This window comes from Parasteatoda tepidariorum, chromosome 9 (assembly GCF_982258835.1).
Source record: "Parasteatoda tepidariorum strain Cologne lab strain chromosome 9, Ptep-v5.0, whole genome shotgun sequence".
NCBI lineage: Eukaryota > Metazoa > Arthropoda > Arachnida > Araneae > Theridiidae > Parasteatoda > Parasteatoda tepidariorum.
In genome coordinates this window covers 50,528,619-50,549,242 of record NC_141763.1, presented here as the reverse complement: position 1 = coordinate 50,549,242, position 20,624 = coordinate 50,528,619, and the positions used below count along the sequence as shown (strand labels likewise).

General features: G+C 29.2%; 1 protein-coding gene across 1 annotated transcript in view; it reads left to right on the top strand.

Moving 5' to 3' along the window:
• LOC107447617 (tyrosine-protein phosphatase non-receptor type 13) overlaps nucleotides 1-20,624 on the top strand; it is a 167,913-nt gene that overhangs the window by 44,227 nt on the left and 103,062 nt on the right. The window contains exon 19 of the mRNA XM_087151783.1: nucleotides 1,499-1,665. Coding sequence (XP_087007909.1) covers nucleotides 1,499-1,665 — 167 coding nt within the window. The remainder of the gene's footprint in view (nucleotides 1-1,498; nucleotides 1,666-20,624) is intronic.

The window sequence follows — 20,624 nt, the reverse complement described above, 5'->3', positions numbered from 1 at the left end:
TTTATCTTTTAACGTGAATACATAAACATGCATTGAGATATTTAATTGTAATTAACTTTTTAACCACAATAATGATGCTGGGTGACATTTGCTGTTTATCACATAAAACTCTAAATACAAAGATTTTTAATTCAAGACTTTTATGTATCTAAAGTATTATCTTTAAAACATATCTCGCTATCAAAAAAATCGTAAATTCTTCCACTCTTTTTGGTTGTTCAACTTTGCCTAACATAATAAGACACCCATTTTATGTTTTTAACTATAAATTAATAAGTTTAAATTTTTTTTAAGTATATTTGATAATTTTTCAAATCAAAGTATCTATTTATTATGTTATGACTTTATAAAAAAATTTTTTTATTTTCATTAACTTGTAAGGAAAAAAAATTTTTTGAATGAAAAGCAATCACCATCAGAGTTGGTGAGTTGTACGAACGTGGGATGTAGCCTCCTTCTGAAATTAAAAAAATAAATAATTAGTCAGTACAAAATTTTAAAACAATTTTTTAAGTTGAATTGATATAACTAAGACGCCCGGCAGCAGAGTGGTAGGTCTCTTGTGCTACAGGTCCTGGGTTCTATCCTCGGGCCAGGCAAGGTTGATTCAGCCTTTCATCCCTTTAGTGGGTCGATAAAATGAGTACCAAGCATGCTTGGGGACTAAACATTGGAGGTCCGCGTTTGGTTGACCACCCAAATGAAACATCTGCTCCTGCACCCCAGAGCCCGAGAGCAAAGAAACTGAGATGGGCACAGTAGGCATTGGCCCTCTATGGGCTGTCGCGTCACTGAGTTTAGTTTAGATATAAGTAAACTGTGACCGCTCATAGATGTGATTTATTATATTCCATAGACATTATTTTGATATAAATTAAAAACATTTTTTAATTATTTGCATGCATAGTATATTTATATTACTTAAAACACGGATGCCACAGGTCACGGAGAACAGGAAAAACCTTTAATTGTCAGGGAATTTTATTTTGACTCTAAACAGAAACCTAGAAAATTCTTACATTATTCTTGGAAAATAAACAGTCTTACAATTGTCATAACATAAACAGTATTAAATTTTAATTTAAACAGTATTAAATTAATAAACAGTATTAATAAACAGTATTAAATTTTGAGTTAAATAATTCCAACATCTATTACAATTATTTGTTATGAAAATTGCAAATTTTAGTGAAACTTTTCCATGTTTCTATTCTCATCCAGTGATTAATTTTTTTTTTTTTTTTTTTTGCTCACAAAATCTAATATTTGACATAAAAAATTTGAAAAATAAAGTTTTCTGATGAAAAATTGCATTGTTTAAATAAAATATGGTCTGGATTTACTTTAAAATTTTTCTGAAATACCTGAAAAAGTCATAGACTTTTTTTGCTGAAATTAAGTGGTAACCCTGTTAAATTTTTAATATTAAAAATTTTTATTTGGTAAATTATTTTGTGTAATTTTAAGAAATTCTAATTTTCATTTTCTTCATTTACAGTGTCCTCAAACCTCTAAATGAATCCCAATTCAGAAATACTTTGCCATTGTTGAGTAGAGATCGATACTCTAAAGCTTCCCCAAAACGAGTTGTTCGTTCATCATCAGATCCATACCCTGGAAAAAGAAGAAAATCAGAATACTTTAGCATCGTAAGCTCAACCAAAGGTAATTTTTTTTAATATTTTCTTTTATAAATGCTGTTTGACAACTTCAATAATTTCAAGTACTAGTTTTAAAACTTAAAAGTAAATGTGATGATTTCTGTTGCAAACTAAAGGCTTCGTAGTGGGCCAAAGAAGAAATCAGAACAAAAATTTTTTTTAGCAAAAATCAGGATATTTTTTAGACATGTACCAGACTAATTTTAAAAACAGACAAAGCAAAAAATTTATAATTTGCTCTACTAAAGTATAATAAAGGCAAGTTTAATATATTATTTTTATGCAAAATTTTCTTTTTTTAGTTTCAAAATTACTTTGTAGTGGTCCAAGGAAGAAATCAGAACAACAATTTTTTAAAACAAAAATCAGGATATTTTCGGAGGATCAAATTCAGTTATCAGGAGGATCAAATTCAGTTATTACATTTTTATAAATTTTAACAGTGGCAAGTGAGTGCACTTTCAAAACTCAAAGTGCCCTTTTCTGCAAAGAGGCATCCTGGCCTTTTTTATTCCTAGGGAGAGCTCTGAATTAAGATCCTATTTCATTTAATAGAAACTGTTTTAATTTACATTTGATGTTCCGATTGAACCTGAGCTACATTTTTTACATTGAAAAGTCTTAACATTGTCATATTTTCATTAGCAGAGTTAGAATTTAAAGATTCAAATGGTTTGGAAGTTTATTAAAATATTTATAACTTCTATATTACTTTGAGTTTGAAGGATAAATTCGAATTTCTAGTTTATCTGCCATTTAGGTATTTTGTTAGCTATCAAAATGTAATAAAAAATGCACCCTCCTCACCATTTATTCATAGCTGAATCATAGTGGAACATGAACACATTTACGTAGATTGTCCTACTTCATTTCTTTATTTGTTTAAAATGTTTAACAGAATCGATGTTCTATAGTTATATGATGGTTTATCTAATTAAATTATGTTTTAACTGAGAAAATTAATGAGTGAATGATGATCATTGTCATTGAATGATGAGGAGTACTCAATAATTTTCCTCAAATTATTATCAATTTTCATTTCAATTCCTTTTCTATCCCCCTTCCTGTTTTACATTCTTCTTTAACTATGTCGTCCTAATTTCTAGAAGAAGTATGTGCAATTTATTAACCCCATGTTCATGGGTGGCAAACTGAACTTTGCTATCTATGACTATCTATTTCTACACATTATACATGTTAATGAGACAGTAGATATTTTGACTAAAGAGTAATCCGTCGGCACACCTGATTCATTAACTTATTCTCAAGTGCTAGAAATGCTTTTTGGACCATCCAGCCTGTTCACCAATTCTGATGCCACAATTGGCATTACATATTTCCTACCTTTTAAAATATCTTTAATTACTTAAACTTATTTTATTAATAGAATTATATTTAAATTAAATCAAAGAGTTAATCTTTTAAAGGGAGTAAATTATTTTATTCTTTTCTTATCGATCAATGTAACGGCTAACTTTTTATTTCAATACTAATATAGACTCATTAATTTACTGCTGTGCCTAATCGAAAACATTTATAGCTTTTTATTCTTAAATTTCTTACCGCAAATATGTTTCAGTTACATGATTGTAATAATTCTCACAGTTTTGCTGGCCAAAGTATTTTCAAAGCCAATATTGAATATGCAGGGTTGGCTTTGTTTTGGCTACGTTATATTTTCATAATTCGCCAATTTTGGATCTACTATTCATGCTTCTCCTGTGTCCATTGGGAACGAATACGTTTAATTTCAATTCAAAATTTGTAGCGACTGGGGTTGCCCTTGCGAGCCTTCCCAGTCCCGATCCTTGAATATCTTTATTATTCATCCTAGCAAAAAACTTCTCGAATATGTTATCTTGATCCCTTTAAGGGATTTCTTTTTTATGATTTGTATTTCATATATGGCCATTTTTTTAAAGTTACAAATTCTAGCCTAATAAATCAAATTTTTACTTAAAAGATTTTTATTAATTCCTGGAGATCATCATTTTGTGACATCCATAAAATAAGAGGTGTTGATAACTGCCAAAAATCCATGATGAATATATATATATATATATATATATATATATATATATATATATATATATATATATATTACCACTATATGCTAATAATGGCGATCACCACCGCTATACCAATGATACCAAGGAAAGTGCCCCGGGATGCTTTACCACTCAAGTTTTGTAAGTGGTACCCAGCGGACATCACCAGACTTGTCAGTAGACATTTGAGATCTCTGTCTTTTTCTAGTAGAAAAAAAAGGTTTTTCCCACCCTGTGTTAAGTGTGCTGACCATCAGACCACCCCTCACTATATATTAGATTGCCTGGGGCTTTCCAGACAAGGTCTTTTCATAAACCCAATTCTAGTAGTATTAGACTTTCTTAGAGTGACAGATTTCATAGACCTGATTTAGCATTGCTAAACAACGGAGATATGCAACGACAACATTATTGCTATACATATCTATGTGACTTACGTTATCTATTGCTGCACTTCTTTCAATCTTTCAGTAAGAAATTTCAAAGTATTCCGATAAGAAAGATCGTAACTTTTTATTTTCATCTTTAAAACAGGTCTTTTAAAATTTGATTTTGCAAATTAGTGAGAATTTTATTAAACATATTTTTAATAAAATTCTTAAATATAAAATTGGTTTTAACATATTTTGGATTTTGTATTGATTTTGTTCTTTCAAATTTAGTTTGAAGTGCAGTCGCTGTACTTACTTTGTTGATATACGAAGAAAAAAAAATTAAATTACTGCATATGTAGGGTCTGAAAACTAATCCCCTTTGCCCAAAATGCAACTTGAACCTTACCAATCCTGCCTATACCTTAACATGCTGTAAGAGCCAGCTGCATTTCAGTTCTTGGTTCCTAATTGTTTCAAAATGCAGATTTGGTTTAGATGTTGTTATCAATCAAGTAGGAATGAAAACAACAGCAATAAAAATATATTAAAATTTTAAACTGTTAAATGAATGATAATGTTGGTTATGGGAAATATTTGGCTCTGATTTATTTAGACTTACCACTGTTTATCCAAATCTCAGGCTCAGGACATGATTTCATTTTTTTAAAATCAGCAGCAAAATTTGCTAAAGCTAAAAAATACTACTACCAAAATCAGGGTTCATGCAAGCATTTTTTAAAGTGGTATCACAAAACATTTTTTTATTCAGGAAATTCAAATAATAATTGCTGTATGACTTGAAACGATCCCTGAAAGGTAAGTATAATATGATGATATTTATACTCGTATGAAAGTTAAAATACTCAAATGCGCTATTCCGAATAAATCTGTAATAATAATATCGTATTTAAAGCACTGAGATTTTAAAACGATGTGAAAATCGTCTGGCCGGAAGTAAAATAACTAATTCTAATTACTGATGAAAAAGCGAATGGAAAATGACATTTACGGCGGCATAGTCGCGAGTAAAGATTCGCAAAAAGCGAAAATTTGAAATTCATGATTGTAATAACATATTAAAAATATCGTTATTTGCAAAAGTATGTGAAAAAGACCATAAAAACGAAGAATAATTACCAAGAAAATAGTCAGAAAATGACGTAGATAAGCGATAAAATTGTCGAGAATGAAGCACGTCAATAGGCGATTGCTCAAATTCGAAATTCTTGTGTCCCTGCTATCGTATTAATCATTATTATAAGTATCGTATTAAAAGAATCAGAATTTAATAAACCATGTTAAAACAGCCGAAGAAACGATAAATAACTCCCCCAAAAAATAAGATCGTGAAACAAGGGGGATTTAAGAAGATATCGTCGCGAAGTGAGTGCATCAAAAAATATTTACTCAGATTTGAAATTCACGTGTCATGATAGCATTATATTAAAAATAGCGGAATTTGGATGACCATGCACATCAAGAAGTGATTACTCAAATTCGAATTTCGAGAATCGCAATATTATCGTATTGAAAATATTGAAATCTTATGGTGATCTCTGAAAAAACGACGAATAACTATCGAGAAAAATGATCGGAAAAGGATGAGGATTAACGATGGAATCGAGAGCGCTAAAAAGTGCTAACTTTGCTTTACTTTGATAACTAAATCGCTTGACACAATAACGTCGTATTAAAAATATCGGAATTTAAAAAATCGCATGAAAGAAATTATCAAAAATCCAGACCATTAGACGTTATTTTTTATTATAACCGTCATTGAACAGCTGGCCTACTTTTGAGTTAACAACTACCAATGTTCAACTCCATAGCCTTGTAATTTTGAACCCAATTTAGATGACAAGGGCTCCTAGATCATGTATTTGGGAGAAAGTTGACTCCGTGGAGGACTTTTTGATGGAATTAACCAGCATTTGCGTAACGTGGAGAGGAAAACCTCAAAACCTCCCACGGTTAGCCTGACAGCAAAGGCACTCTAAACCATGATCCGTCTACCACTGTGGTCGGTGTCAGCCGGGTGCGGAATTCGTATCTACCAGCCATGGCTGGGATTTGAACCTAGGACACATTTTCGGGAGTCGAGCGCTTTATCCCCTCTGAGCCGCCACCATACATAGTTCGATTTAAAAAACGCCTTGCTTCTTAATGCCTATTAGACGTTACTAGTAATTTTTGCTACTGCGCTTTTAAAAATAAAAAAAATTAGCAATTTACTACTTACTAGTCGATGTCATCGCGCCCTGTACTACTATGTGTGAAATTATTTTGACATTTATAGTAGACTTCACCAAATGCATCTTTAAAGACCATTAAGCTTGAAAACTAAACAATGATTTTGATAAAATCTGCATTAAAATTCTTTTGCGAAATTGCTGGTTGTCCTTATTGTTTCTAAACTGAAAAGTGTTTGAACTTTAAAAATATAAACAAAAGAATATGACAATCATATTGAAAAATTTAAATAAATAAAAAACTATTATTTTAAGTTTCGATTTTCATAATACTTAATACAATCGTATCATGTGCTTTGTGACTTTTATTTTTGATAAAAATCACAATAGATGGTATTGTGATTATGCAGGAAACTCTAATGCATATATAGGGCAAGATAAAAATATTTTTCATGCAAGATTGATTATTATGTAATCTTGAGATAGTTATGTATTTTAAAGACACAAGCCTGGGTTAAGGGATTAAAAATATATCTATTGTACTTATGCATAGTAAATATGCATGAACACAGCTTTAAATGTGTCATATTTGTTACTTATATTTTTAAACTATTAAATTGTATATTTACAGATATCTCAATTTTCATATAAGACAGATTGATGTGCTATATTTTCTTACTTTTAACATTTGCTTAATTTTCAATTTTAATTATAGACTCACTTATTCTAGATTATATATATTTTTTTAAATATATATATGGGGAAAAAAATTAGAACTAAATTTTTATTAAATTAAAATTAGAATTTCAAATTGCTATAAACCAAAAAATCCTCAGTGTTCTTTATCATCTAATTTCAGTTCGTTAATTTTGATTAATTTATTACACTATCATATTTGTCAAGAAATTCATTATTTCTTATTATTTTGTACCAATCAGAAAGAAAAAAATTTACAATTTTTCTAAACCAAAAATATTTTTAATTTATTTAAAACAAGCTATTATATATCCTCCCATTTATGTAGAAATTATTATCTTTCAGTGTTTTGTACTAATCAGAAAAAGAATTCTCTTTTAATAAAACTATGCATCAATATTTTTATTTAATATCTATGATATATTTTTCCTTCTTCTTTTTTTAGTTGTGGCATAAGGTTAATACAATTGCAAGAATAATTTTGTAAATAACTTAACTACAATTACTACACGCAAATACTTTTATCACAATTTTTTGTTATTAATAATTTACTTTTCTGATTATTTCAAACTTGGGTTTATAGAAATAAGTTTACAAATGGCGACTAACGAGGAAAGTGGTTATGGATTGAATAATACATATTCTATTAAGTATCGAACTGCTTGAAATTCGGCAATTTTAGCGAAAACTTCAATTTTTTTTAAATCCATATTTAAACTTCAGTTCATTAGCTTTCCAATCTTTAAAATTTTTATCTCCGATTTTTAGAAATAAAGTTAGATTTTTTTCTTTTGTGCTGACAGACGAAACGGAAACCGGAAGTCGACTCAAGAAAACGAAACCAAAATGGTTTTTGTTTTGCTTTGAGTATTTAATCCTAATTTATTTGAATAATTTATATTAAGACAAAATTATTATTACTATTTTTTTGTTAGACTTTTCTTACATTTCAGAATTTTTTTGCATTTTCTAAAGAACATTGATTTTGAGAAAAAATTTTTACGTTAACACACATTACAAAAAAAGTTTATAATAGAATTCTTTGAAATTTGGAATGCAGATCTTGAATAATGAATGTTATCGCTGTTTTAAACTTAGAAGCTATATAAGGTCTCAGTTAGAATTTATTTTCATCAAGCTTTAAGAAAAATGTTTAGAAGTTTTATTTAAAAATTCTATATTAAATAATGTATCTTGTTCTTTTTTTTTTTAAATCTTTTTAAGATTTTTGTTTAAAATACAGGTAATTACATTATTAATGATGAAAAAAAATATTTTTTAAAAATTATGCATTGCAATTTGTTGTAGAGCTGTTAGCGTGGCATGATAAATTTTTAGTTTTTAAACTTAAATTTACCCTTATTTTAGAAAATATTGTATAATTTTTTTTAAAAAACTTTTCTTTAAATTTATAGTTTTAGGACCCTGTTTACCAAACTTAAAGTTGAAATTTTTATTGAGCCTCAAAAAAAAAAAAAAAAAAAATTATCGGATACCCTTGTTGTTTCATATTTTAAGAGTAGTATCAACCCTATTTAAGCCAGTTAGTTGACTTACATAGAGTGACATAAAGAGGAAAAAAATCGTTTTTCTTTTTTTTTACAACCAAAAAATTAATTTATTATTAAATTTAACAGTATTTAAATTCTATCAATGCATGAAATTAAAGAAATAAAACTTAAAATTCTCATTAAAAAATTTTAATTTTATTTGAAATAATTCTTTAAAATTACATTTCAATAAGACAGGATATGAACTTCCAAATTATTTTTTAAAGAGAGTGATTGAAGAGAAAACTTCTTCTATAGTTCTATATTATATTTATTATATATACTTGATTGAAATTACACATATTCAGATTTATGGATTCGAAATTTCTCTCGTTTGTTAAATCAACTGTACTCGTAAATGTTTTTTATCTTTAAATAAACCATTTATTTAATTAATTGATTTCTTTTCCTTCATTTTCATTTCACATTGTTGCAATTCCCTTTGAAAAAGATTATTATTACCGGAAATGACTTGATTAGGGTGCCCTCTTTTTGTTTGAGACAACTATCAGTTCAAAGAACGCATAAATTTGTGTATTAGACAAACGGAAGTAGATTTTTTCTTCTTTCTGTTACGACCGAAAAAAAATATTGTTTTTTAAGCAAATCTTAGATTGAAGCAATAAAATAAAGTTTTATATGGAATTATTTATAACTAATAACAAACGGAATTTTTTTGATCCTCTTTACGTAAAAAAAACTATTACTATTATTAAAATCTATTATTTGGAATGCATTAATAATGTTTATTTTTTATTAACAAACGATTTTTATAATTATCGCCATTACAAAGTAGCAAAATCGTTTTCAAAGTATAAAATCGTTTTCTAATTTTCAGTTTTAATCTTTTGTTTTGGAATAAAATACCAAATTACATTTTCTCATTCACATTTTATTTTCTTCAATTATATGAGAGTTTTACCTCCCTATTATGCCCAAGTAATCCTTCCTCCTATTTTGTTTGCTCATTTTCTTCTTTATTTAGTTTTCATATTAGATATAGTTTGTAGCGTTATAGTTGTATTAAGCACGTATTGTCATTAGATTTTGCTTTTGTGCCGTTAAATTGTTTTATTTTTTCCAATCCAAAACTATCTTTATAAGATAAATTAGTGGCCCAAACAGCAGCCATGTTTTTAGGGATTCGCCAACTTCAGGGAGCATTGACTCAAGGAATAATACAGTAAATTTCTTATCATTCAAGATAAATACTTAGCACTATGATTCGTGATTTTTTTAAAATGTGAAAACTATTTTAAACATTCAAAACTTCTAACACAATGAAAAAGCTAGCTGTAATAACGACAGAGTCTACTTTGGCAATGTGAAGAGTATAAATATTACATATACTTGAACGGGGACAGCAGTCTGGAAGTAACTTTTCCTTAATTTTTCTAATGATTTCAGAGACATATCAAAACAACCATTAACTTGAACTACTTTCATTGATTCTTCAAGTAAGAGGTAGACATTATTTTTACTTCCAAATGTATCAAAACATCAAAAGACTTAACGAAACGAAACTATCAGTTAAATACACCACTTAATATGATGACTGATTGGATATGCGAGGGTGGTTCTGTTCTACGATTGTAGATCAACCTGACAGGTGAAAGTCGTCCTTGGAAAAACCACCCCCTCCCCTTCTCTTTTCCTTTTGTCGTGCACGCGTGTGATGTGTTTACGGAATATTATTATCAGTTCGTCGCATTCCGTCGATTTCTTCAGCTCTCACTTCTGCACGCTGTCTCTTCGTTTTCCACCTCTGGGATTTTGGTTCTCACATGGTTGGATTGATTTCCTTTTTTCGCGCGGTCTTGCGTTGATGGCTGGCCATCGGATTACATCTCCGCCTACTACTACTCCTCGTCTTCTGTATTGAAGCGAAAAGCAGAAATCCTCCGTGATGTTGAAATTTTGTCAGGGATATGGCGGTGGTCAACATCGCGTTCAAGGTGAGATTTTTCTTTTTTTTTTAAAAAAACTATCTGTAAATGTCATCGTCATTTCTTCAAACATAATGTGAGAATTTTCAAACGAAATACTACTAGTTTTAAATAGAGGTCTACGAATTCTGGTCGTCACGGCGCCTAGAAAATTGTAGCTGGCGTCCTAATATTTTACAGACATAAGATTTCTGACTTTCGGGCTGAAATTCCGACGAATACTAAAAATTGCGATGAATTTTTTCATAGAATAAATAGTGAGAGAAAATGTTATGTTAAATGTTTATTTTATCTTAATATTTCTATATAAATTTATTGTTTTACTTTATTATTTTATTCTCTTCAATAGTGCAATTCTGTAAAAGTTTAATAGTTTGTTCTACTATCTGCATGTACACATATATTTTTAAAAGAGATGTAAATTAGTTTAATTTTTTTTCTTTTTGTACAAAATAATTTCACGCACTTTTTTTTAAATCATGATTTGAGTTGATAGTTGTTTTCAAAATTTTTGTTTTTCTACCCACTCCTATGTCTTATTTAATTTAAAAAGAGTACTTTCGAAGAAAAAAAAATTTTTTTTTTCCTGATATAACTTGTATAATTGTCTGTGCATTAAGATTATATACAATACCTCTAACTACTTTATTTATTTTTTGTGAATATTAAATTCAAAATTTAAATTGTCTTTTTTGTTATTCAAATTAGCTAGAGATCTTTCGGTATTTTCCATTCCATAACATATTTTTTTCCATTACCTAGTCGTATATATTGATATTCGTCATTCGGATATTAAAAAGGCAGATATGTTGACCACTTTTTCAGGAGCATCATATTAGTGGGTCAACGTTGCCCACACCTTAAGAAGGACAGAAAGTACATAGAAAAAAGAAGGAAAGAACAACAGTGCTCTGACTGGGATACGAACCCGGGATCTTTCTGACATGAAGTCAGCTACCTTACCACTATACAGCCGGTCGGACTATTCCATAATATCTGGCTGCTATAAATTGTTCTTGGCTCCAAAAAATAATAATTCTTTCGTGGTTGCCGATGTTAGCACTTTTGTAAAACCCTGTTTTTAAGGAATGATTGAAATAGCCCCTATCCCTCCTCAGTCATAAACTAAAATATCGTCCGATAAGAACAAAATTATATTAAGAATAACTTCATATTAAAGAATTTTTTAAAAGATCGCAATATATCGTTCTAAAATATTTATATTTTGCAATGTATCCTGATGTTTTCTAATTCAACTAATTGGCGTTAGTTTTATTGTTATTAGTATTTTTGTTGCCAACATTCATTGATTATTGAAGGATAATTACTATTGATATAAATGATTGATATTGAAATTATTCGATATTGTAATTAGCGTTGTTGATAATACTCGCAAAATTTACATTTTTTTTTTCTCGATACTGATCACAATATTTTTGTATTCAATAATTATTCGATACTATAATTAACCTTGCTGATAATACTCTCGAAATTTTAATATATGTTTTTTTTTCTTTCTCGGTATTGATTACAATATTTTTGTATTCAATAATTATCGTTATTGAAAGTATTTGTGGCATCATTGATATTGTAAAGTGAAGAAATTACAATCATAAATATCTATTTCTCTTAGATCTAAATAAGTGAAAATTTGAAAAATTATTGTTAGGAAGATTTTACGTTAAACCCAGAAAAAGACACCGGCCCTGCGGCATAATTTTTTCGAGCTATCTGCTACAAAACTCTCTAGCACAAACATCTTTCTGCAAGATACTTTTAATAATAACAAACATTTATGTTACTAATTTAAAATAACAAAAGCGCCATGTTTGAAAAAAAAAACTGATATTTTTTTAATTGAACATGTAATAATTTTTTATTCTAATATTATGGGTGATCTTTCATTTTCGGGAGGGGGGGGGACAACGCACAATTTATTTATTTCTTCGCATTTTGTAAATAATCATTACAATAAAAAATAATATAAAGCATGAAATCCGTAGTAGTAATTGCCGGAAAAAAAAGATTGACGACGAAATCACACGAATCGGACTCCTCAAATGCGAGCTTCGTTTCGAGATCAGGTTGTTGTAATAAATAATATCGTATAAAAATATCGGATTTAAAAACTATGAAGAAATCAATAGCAATAAATGCCGAAAAATCGATACAATTATTTCCTTAAAAAGTAAATGCTCAAGTGCATGTTTCAAATTTTCAATATTGTTTGAACTGTATCGAGGTATTTAAAAAAAACCACGTGAAAATCAATATCAATAACTGTCAAAAATACAATCGAAACATTACATAGATTTACGATGCTATTGACGTAAATTGGGCGCGTTAAAAAGTTACTATCTAATTGCATGAAGCAAATATTACGTGTAAATTTGTGTAGGAAAGAAAAGTAAATTTTTTTGCCTTTCGAAAGAAAAATTTTTCTGCAAGAAGTAAGTAGCGTTCTGCGACAGTGTCGCTACAATTCTGCCAGAGGGGATACCTGTATTTCATAGCCATAAATTATTTAAATGTTAACATTTCCCCCTTGTTTTAATCTAAATTAATACAAAATATTGTAAAAAGTATGAAAAATATGTGTATTAAAAATTCTGTGTCGAAGTGTTAAATTAAAGATTCTATTTTTTTATTTTATTTTTTAAATTTGTACGGACCTAATATATTAATTTTGTTCTTCATTAACTTTGTTTTGATTATGACCACTCTTTTAAAAGTCGAAAAGAAAAAGAAGGAAACATGGGAACTATCTAATTGTTCAACATTTACCGTCTCCTATACAGCGTTCTTTAAATTTGGAAAATTTTGAACAGGTAAAATTTTGAATTTTAAAAAACCCGTTTACATATCATCGTATTATGACATCGGGCGGAACTCAAGATGACTAAAAATTTAATAATTCTATTGAAGGTTGTGGTATTTCGCCTTACGTCATCAGAGAGGGGTTCAACTATGGAAGCGACGTTGTTGGAGATTGCATAGAAACCAGATAACACCATATCTCGACATCTGTTTTGAGCTACATTAAAAATCCATATGGATATTATTTTGTCATCATTCGTGCTCAAGCGATATTTGACAGTAAAAAACTCACAAGATAATATAAAAATCTTAAGCTGAAAGTTATTTCTGTTGTGTTAGAAAATATGTTGAAATTCAGTTGCTATTGAAGTTTAACTCCAAACATTCGGTTTTTATGGGAATATTTTACGTTTAAATCAAAATCGTTAGCAGACAAAAAAGGATTATAGTCAGTAAACAGGAAAACAATCTCAAACTTGTTCGGCTAATAGTTCATCATCGTCCTTTCATTCTGTAATACAAATTGTTATTACTTTTTGTTTGATTGGTGTGTATTGCAAAATTTACAGTTCCAAAGCAGGTATTTTTGAGCTTAATTACTCTAATCTTATTCATTCAATTAAAAATTTGTTTAAATAAAAAGCAATTTTAAAAAACTTTGAAAAAATGTTCCAAAAGGGCATTTTAAACCAATTAACAAAAAACTCGTTCAAACAACTTGCAAAGTAAAGAAATAAAATTGCATTGTGTTTTAAATTGATAATTTAATTAAGTAATTTAATTAATTATTTATGCGGCATTAAAAAGCTAGATTTCGAATTACGATTCCAGGTAGAACAATAAATATTACCGCTTAAAGAATATAAAATTCTCGCTTTCTCTATATCCATACCTGCGATTTTGTTGCTTTGAAAATTGTTCAAAAATCATTCAAGCATATTATCATTCGTTTATATTTTTCTACTAAGTTTTTTTTATACTGTAAGCAAACAATCAAGAATTAACGCAAGACATTTGATTGCATCTATTATTGCTCAATTCGCGGCACTTTTTTGATCATCATAAAAGTTGAGAAAAGAAAAGCGATTCTCTATAGCAAACGATTTATAAAGCTAAAAGGCAAAAAAATTACTTTCATATCAATTTGATGCCTACAAATGACGTCATCGTAGGCAAATAGTGGCATTTGTCAATTCAGAGGCAACTCGTTTGACACACCCGCGTGACGTCGCTTTCAGGCATCCAATTAAATCTGATTTAAATTATATGGTTAGTCATAATCACTTCATTTCTTCTCGAGTTGCAAGTGTCCAATTCTTATCTTTTGTTTTGGAATAAAGTGTGTTTAAAACAAAGTTCTTTTTTTAAATAAAATTTCGTTCAAAAGGTTACAACAAAAGATAGTATTGCAAAATAAAATTCAGTTATTGTGCAGAAACAGATTTATTAAGTAACTATTTCAGTGCTCTGAAATAATGACAGATATAGAAAATCTCGTAACTGTGTAGATAGCCGATAGTGAAAATTCATTAGCATTCAAGAATCCTGTCTTCTAATTGTTGCTGCCGAAAAGTGGAACAAGGTTAATTGGTACACATTTTCATTCGTTAAGTGATCAGCTTTGTTTTAACCTTCTATTCTATTTTGAGTTTACGTTGCCCTGAAATTCCTTGTAGATCTTGACATTCAGATTCGCAAATCAATTAATAAGACTTAAAAAAATGACGCATAGTAGAAATATTTACCGCAAAAAAAAAATACAAGCTTGTCCGTGACCCTAGGTTGAATCGTTTAAGGATTCAGATTTTAGTGCATGGGAATTTTAAATAATCTGAATCAAATTACCTGTTATTATCGTAATTATAATTATAAAAATTATCGTAACTATATTTATTTTAAATTCTTGTTTTAATAAATTTGTAATGAGACTAATAAGTCTGAAATATATTTGTAGCAGAAATTTAAGCTCGTTTATATAATGTGAACGATATAAATAAAGTGATAAAAAAAGTTTAAATCTATTGGTGGCAAAAATTTCTGGTTGGTTCCTATAATGAAATTCGAACGATATAGATATAGTGCGAAAAATTTGAAGTTCATTGGTTGTCGAAATTTTTGTTATATATTGCTAACAAAATTGAAATATATCTACACAAATTTATGTTTGTCTTCATATTGGGAACGATATCCGTATAGTACTAATACAGTTCTATCAGTTGAAAAAACTTACTTTAAATCAAGGAGTTGCAGAAATTTATAATGTGGATATTATAGATTTAATGAGAATGAAATAACGTAAACGATATAAGTATGGTGATAATTAGAATTAAAATCGCACTCACTGGAACTGAGTGAGAGGGGAACTATCTATGTCCCTATTTTAAGTTAATTAAAATCAATTAGTAAAGTCCCTTCCCCCTCCCCCCCAGTTTTTACTTTTCATTAAATGAAAGACGTTGCTTAAAAATCAATTATATTATTATCAAACATTCGAGAAAAACGGATTTGTAGTTTTAAAAAAAATAGCTTAATAGTTTTTTTCTTTCTTTCTTTATTTAATTTTTGGTAATGGTACAAGAGGTATGGTATGCTATGCTGCACTCAGCTCTAAATAAACGAAATTTACGATAATGCTTATTCAAGGTTAAATGAAAGTAAACTTAATTGTAAAAAACTAAGTCTAACGCAAGAATTTAAATGAAGAACCCCAAGCAACAAAATAACTTGGGCCTTCATCGGCCATTCATGAATCTTGGCTCAGTTAGGGTTAAAAGGGCCTTTATATTCCGATATCGGTCGTATATAGAATTGTCAGATTCATCCGATATTTTATATCCATTATTTAGCCAATGTAGGTTCTATATTGGCCAATGTAGACCCTATATAGGTTATTCTAGGACCAATGTTAAAAAATCTAGACATCCCAATATCGGACCCTCGGTGCATGTTCTTATAGGACCCATATCGAGCCAATTTTGAGCCCAACTGTGGTCAAGGTAAAATATTTGCTAGTGTTCCGACATCAATGGAGAATTAGTTTAAATGATTTGTTTTAAATCGTCTGCCAACTTTTGTAAATATAATAACTGCAACTCTGGCTGGTTGCTAGGCAACCCAAACGATTTAAAACAATTATTTAAACAATTGGGTATAATATGAAAAAAACACAACTACTTCGATTTAGTAGGAACAACATATGACGCAATGCTAAACGAATGGAATTTAGTTGTTGTTTATTTAGTTATTGTTATTAGTAGTTGTTGTTATTTGTTTTAGTTGTTGTTGTTTATTTAGTTGTATTTAGTTTCAATAACTTTTCTTTATAATGCAATAAAATCTGGCGAGCAGCTATTTAAACGATCGAACACTTCGTTTGTTTATTTGTGGCTTGAAGTTAGGCTCGCAGAAAATGCCGTTCATGGGTTAAATTTAGTAGGAACAACACAACCTGTGACGTAGGCTATATTATACCCAATTGTGAAACTTTTGAAAAGTGTTACCGTTATGTATATATCACACTTTATTTTATTTATTTAATTTTGTTAAAAAAAAAATAGGAATGTTTTTACAAAAAATACAAATTACATTACTGTGATTTAAAAGATTGTGATTTTTTTATTTATTAATACTGACGATGATTGAACAAGCAATAATATGAAATTAATGTTCTTTCCTTCTTCAAAATCAGTGCAAGCTTTGGAATATCATTCCTCTCGTAATCTAAAAATGTCTGGCGAAAGAATTCGATTCATGTCGGTCTTACGTAATTTTCTGACACTTTGGTATGTGCTATCAATCTGTTATAACTGTGTGTCTTCAGCTGTTCGCTTAACTTTAAATTTATGTTCGCCCTTATATCGCATTCTTTTCTAGTTTTACATTCCATTCTTTTTCTGCGATGCCATTTTTTTATTTCATTTGATTTTTTTTCCTTGTTCTGGAAGTTTTATGATGTTAATTCTTAAGAATCTCATCTTTCGCCTTAAATATTGTGCCGGGTGTCAAAAAGTGAGTGTTGAAAACAAGTTCTTGAAAACGCGTCTTATTTTTATGAGTTGGGTGGGGGAGTAATATTTCATAAGTTATCAGTCAATCTCAATGGGGGAAGGGACAATTTAGGCAAACGTCTGTACTTTTTTTTATCATTCTTTTACTTATTTTTTTTAATCGTTTTCAAAAATATAGGCTCAAGCTGGAAGTTCGTCTAAAGTTTTTCCAAATTTATATTTATTACGAAAAAGAAATATAAATGTATTTAATAGAACCGTGGTGGCCCAGGGGATAGATCTTCTGCTCCCTGCCCGCAACGACTACAGTGCTGACGTAAAATATCCTCTGTGGTAGACAGATCACACCACGGGTTTAGAATCACATTGTCGTCAGGCTAATCGCCGGAGGTTTTCCTCTCCATCAGCGAAAATGAAGATTAGTTCAATTAAAGAGCCCTTCACGAAGACTAGTTTGTCCCAATGCTCGATCCAGGAGTTCCCTTGTTTTCTCTGTTGGGTTCAAAATAACAAGGCTACGGAGTTAAATATTGATAGTCATTAACTCAAAATTTGGGATGGCTGTTCAACAGAGTTAATAAATATAAGATGGAAAGTTTTTTTTTTTTAACAAAAAGAATTTAAAAAATATAGTGTTTTGCGCTAAGTATCTACAATTAATTAGTTGCACTGATCCAACATTTTGATTCTGAGGGGCATTTTAAAATATTTTATTAACATATTCTTAGCAATTTTGGACTCATATTTAAAGGACCTTATATCATATTTAAAGCACCCTTGAGGGTGAACCTTTATCAGATTGACAATTGGTTCCACGAACTACAGACGATCGTCTTATTTCCTTCTTTTATTTTATTTAATTTAACCTTTACTTTTGCTCCAGATTTAGTTTATGACAGCGTTTGATTTTGTAATTTTTTTTAAAACTTTTAGTGCGTGTTATTTGCGTTTGATCAGTATGGCCGCTTCTGGTTCTTATGCCCTTTAACTCTGCATTCAACCAAACAATCTTTTCTCACATTTATATAACCCAAAGATAGTTCAATGCAACTTTTAAACTACTCTTTAGTATAAAAACCTTAAACTGAAAAAAAGTTAAATTTCTCTTCGTTATAAGAAGATTGATCTACTTATTTTAAAAATATCTATTTTTTCAGTTGTAACTTCATGAACTTATAAGTGAATTAACTTATAAGTTGTATAAATTTGTCAAAATCCGTTGATATTTTATTTAATCAGCAGTTATTAAAATTGAACAGCATTTTTAAGATTATATGGATGTTGAAATGTTTAAGGAACAGATGATAGATAAAAAGGAATGAAAATAGAATTTTAGAACAACTTGTTTTCTAATCGGTGTCCTCAAAGGCAAAACACGCACAAATTTTTCCTCTGCGAACTGGGATTCTGCCTTAGGTACAGTTTCTTTTACTTTCTTAATACTGAATAAATGTTATTTATTTTTTTGAGAGGGGTAGGTAGAATTTAAATGATGTATATTTATTTCAGCACCTTAAAATCTATTTAAATATCTATTTTTTTTATTATTTATTTATTTTGTTACTGGTGTCAATATCAAGGTGGAGTTATTATCTTGGTAAGTGCATGAAAATCTTATGATTAGGTCTAAGGGACTGTTTAAATATTGCGTAAGCGCTCCTAACGTGAAGAGGGGGTGGGGGAGTGATTTGCAAATTTTGCTAACAAGGGAGAAGGGGTTGCTAGAGCAATGCTTACTTAGGACAAAAAAAATCCCCTCATTTTCAAAATTTTATTAAAGTGCAAAATAAAAGATGTAAAAAAAAAAATACGTGGAAAAATTTCAAATTTAAAATAAAAGTTGAATTTTGGAAGAAATTTTTTTATTTTCGAATTGTTTTAGAGTTTTAAAAAGCAAAACGAAAACTCAAAAGAATTTTAACTATATAATTCAAAATTTTAAAAAATAAATTAAAACTTACATTTTGTTTTATGCAAAGTGACGTCTTTTATTTGAATTTAATCCTAAAATTGGATTAATACTGTAAAAGTCAAAGCAAAACTCAGGGAGGGGGGTTGTTACGACTTTCTTACGTAAGCATAGTATGAGAGTTTGCGATTTGCTTATTTTTGTTGACTAAGGAGAAAGGAAAGTCCAAAATTGCGGAAAATTTGTTGCGCACGCAATATTTGAACAGCCCTAATGTTAGTCTGTTTTTCATATAATTGCAATTTAGCCCGCTCAATGAAATTGAAATACAATTTATTTCAGTCAAATAAACGGATTATTCTATTTTAAGATATGTTTATTAGTTAAATTTTAAAGGATAATTTTACAATTTTCTTTTTTAATTTGAAACGGTATACATTGTAAATAATTAACTAGTTATTCTATTTGAAATTGTAAGTTTCGCATCCTTATCTATATATAAGTAGTATAATAGCTAATTAAAATTGAAATAATACCGAAAAAAGACTTACGATTGTTTTATTTCATTTGTCTCAACACATATTTGCCTGAGCATATTTCGATGTTTTTTTTTATTAAAATTATATAGAACACTATAAATTATATGAATCTCCTGCTCAGCATTCCTGGACGACGTGACATTATCCCCCCCCCCCTGCGTGTCTTTTTTTTGGAGGAGGATTCAGAGGGAGGCAAAGATGGCAATTGCCATCCCCTTCTAGGTCACCAGATTTAATAGTGGGACAATATATAATAATTATTTTTAATATAATAGTGTAAGTTTACTTAATATCATTTACAGTAACAGACTTATATTTGTTAATTTTTATTGTTACTTACGGTTATTAATTAATATAATTGGGAGATTTTGCATAGCGTTTGTCTTGCGTTAATTGTAACTCTAATCTTATTTCCTACCCCTTAACAATACCGCCATTTGTTGGGAAATTTGTTGTCAAACTTGAGAGAGTGTTAACGTCAGATTTGGGGGAAACAGTAGCGCTTTGCAAAATCTCTCTAATTTTAATGTAAGCTACGGTAGAAAAGTGATTTTAAACTAAATTCATGTTTAATAATAAGATTTAAGTGCCATTCCACAGCAATATGAATACTACTTAAGTAAATCTTTTTTTTAATAAGAATACTATTTAAAAATAAAATTAGAATATTAATGATGAAACAAATAAAAGTTCGTTAGGTATGAATATTACCAGATCAAATTTTAATGAATTTTTTAAAGGGGAAAAAAAAAGCCGGATTCGTTGTCAACCGCTCTTGTATTTCTATCTACTATTTATATCATAAACCCTTTCTCCCCATTGCGTGAACAAGATCTGGATTTACCCTTCTTATGTATTCAAAGCAATAAGAGGAAAATGTAGTGTCTA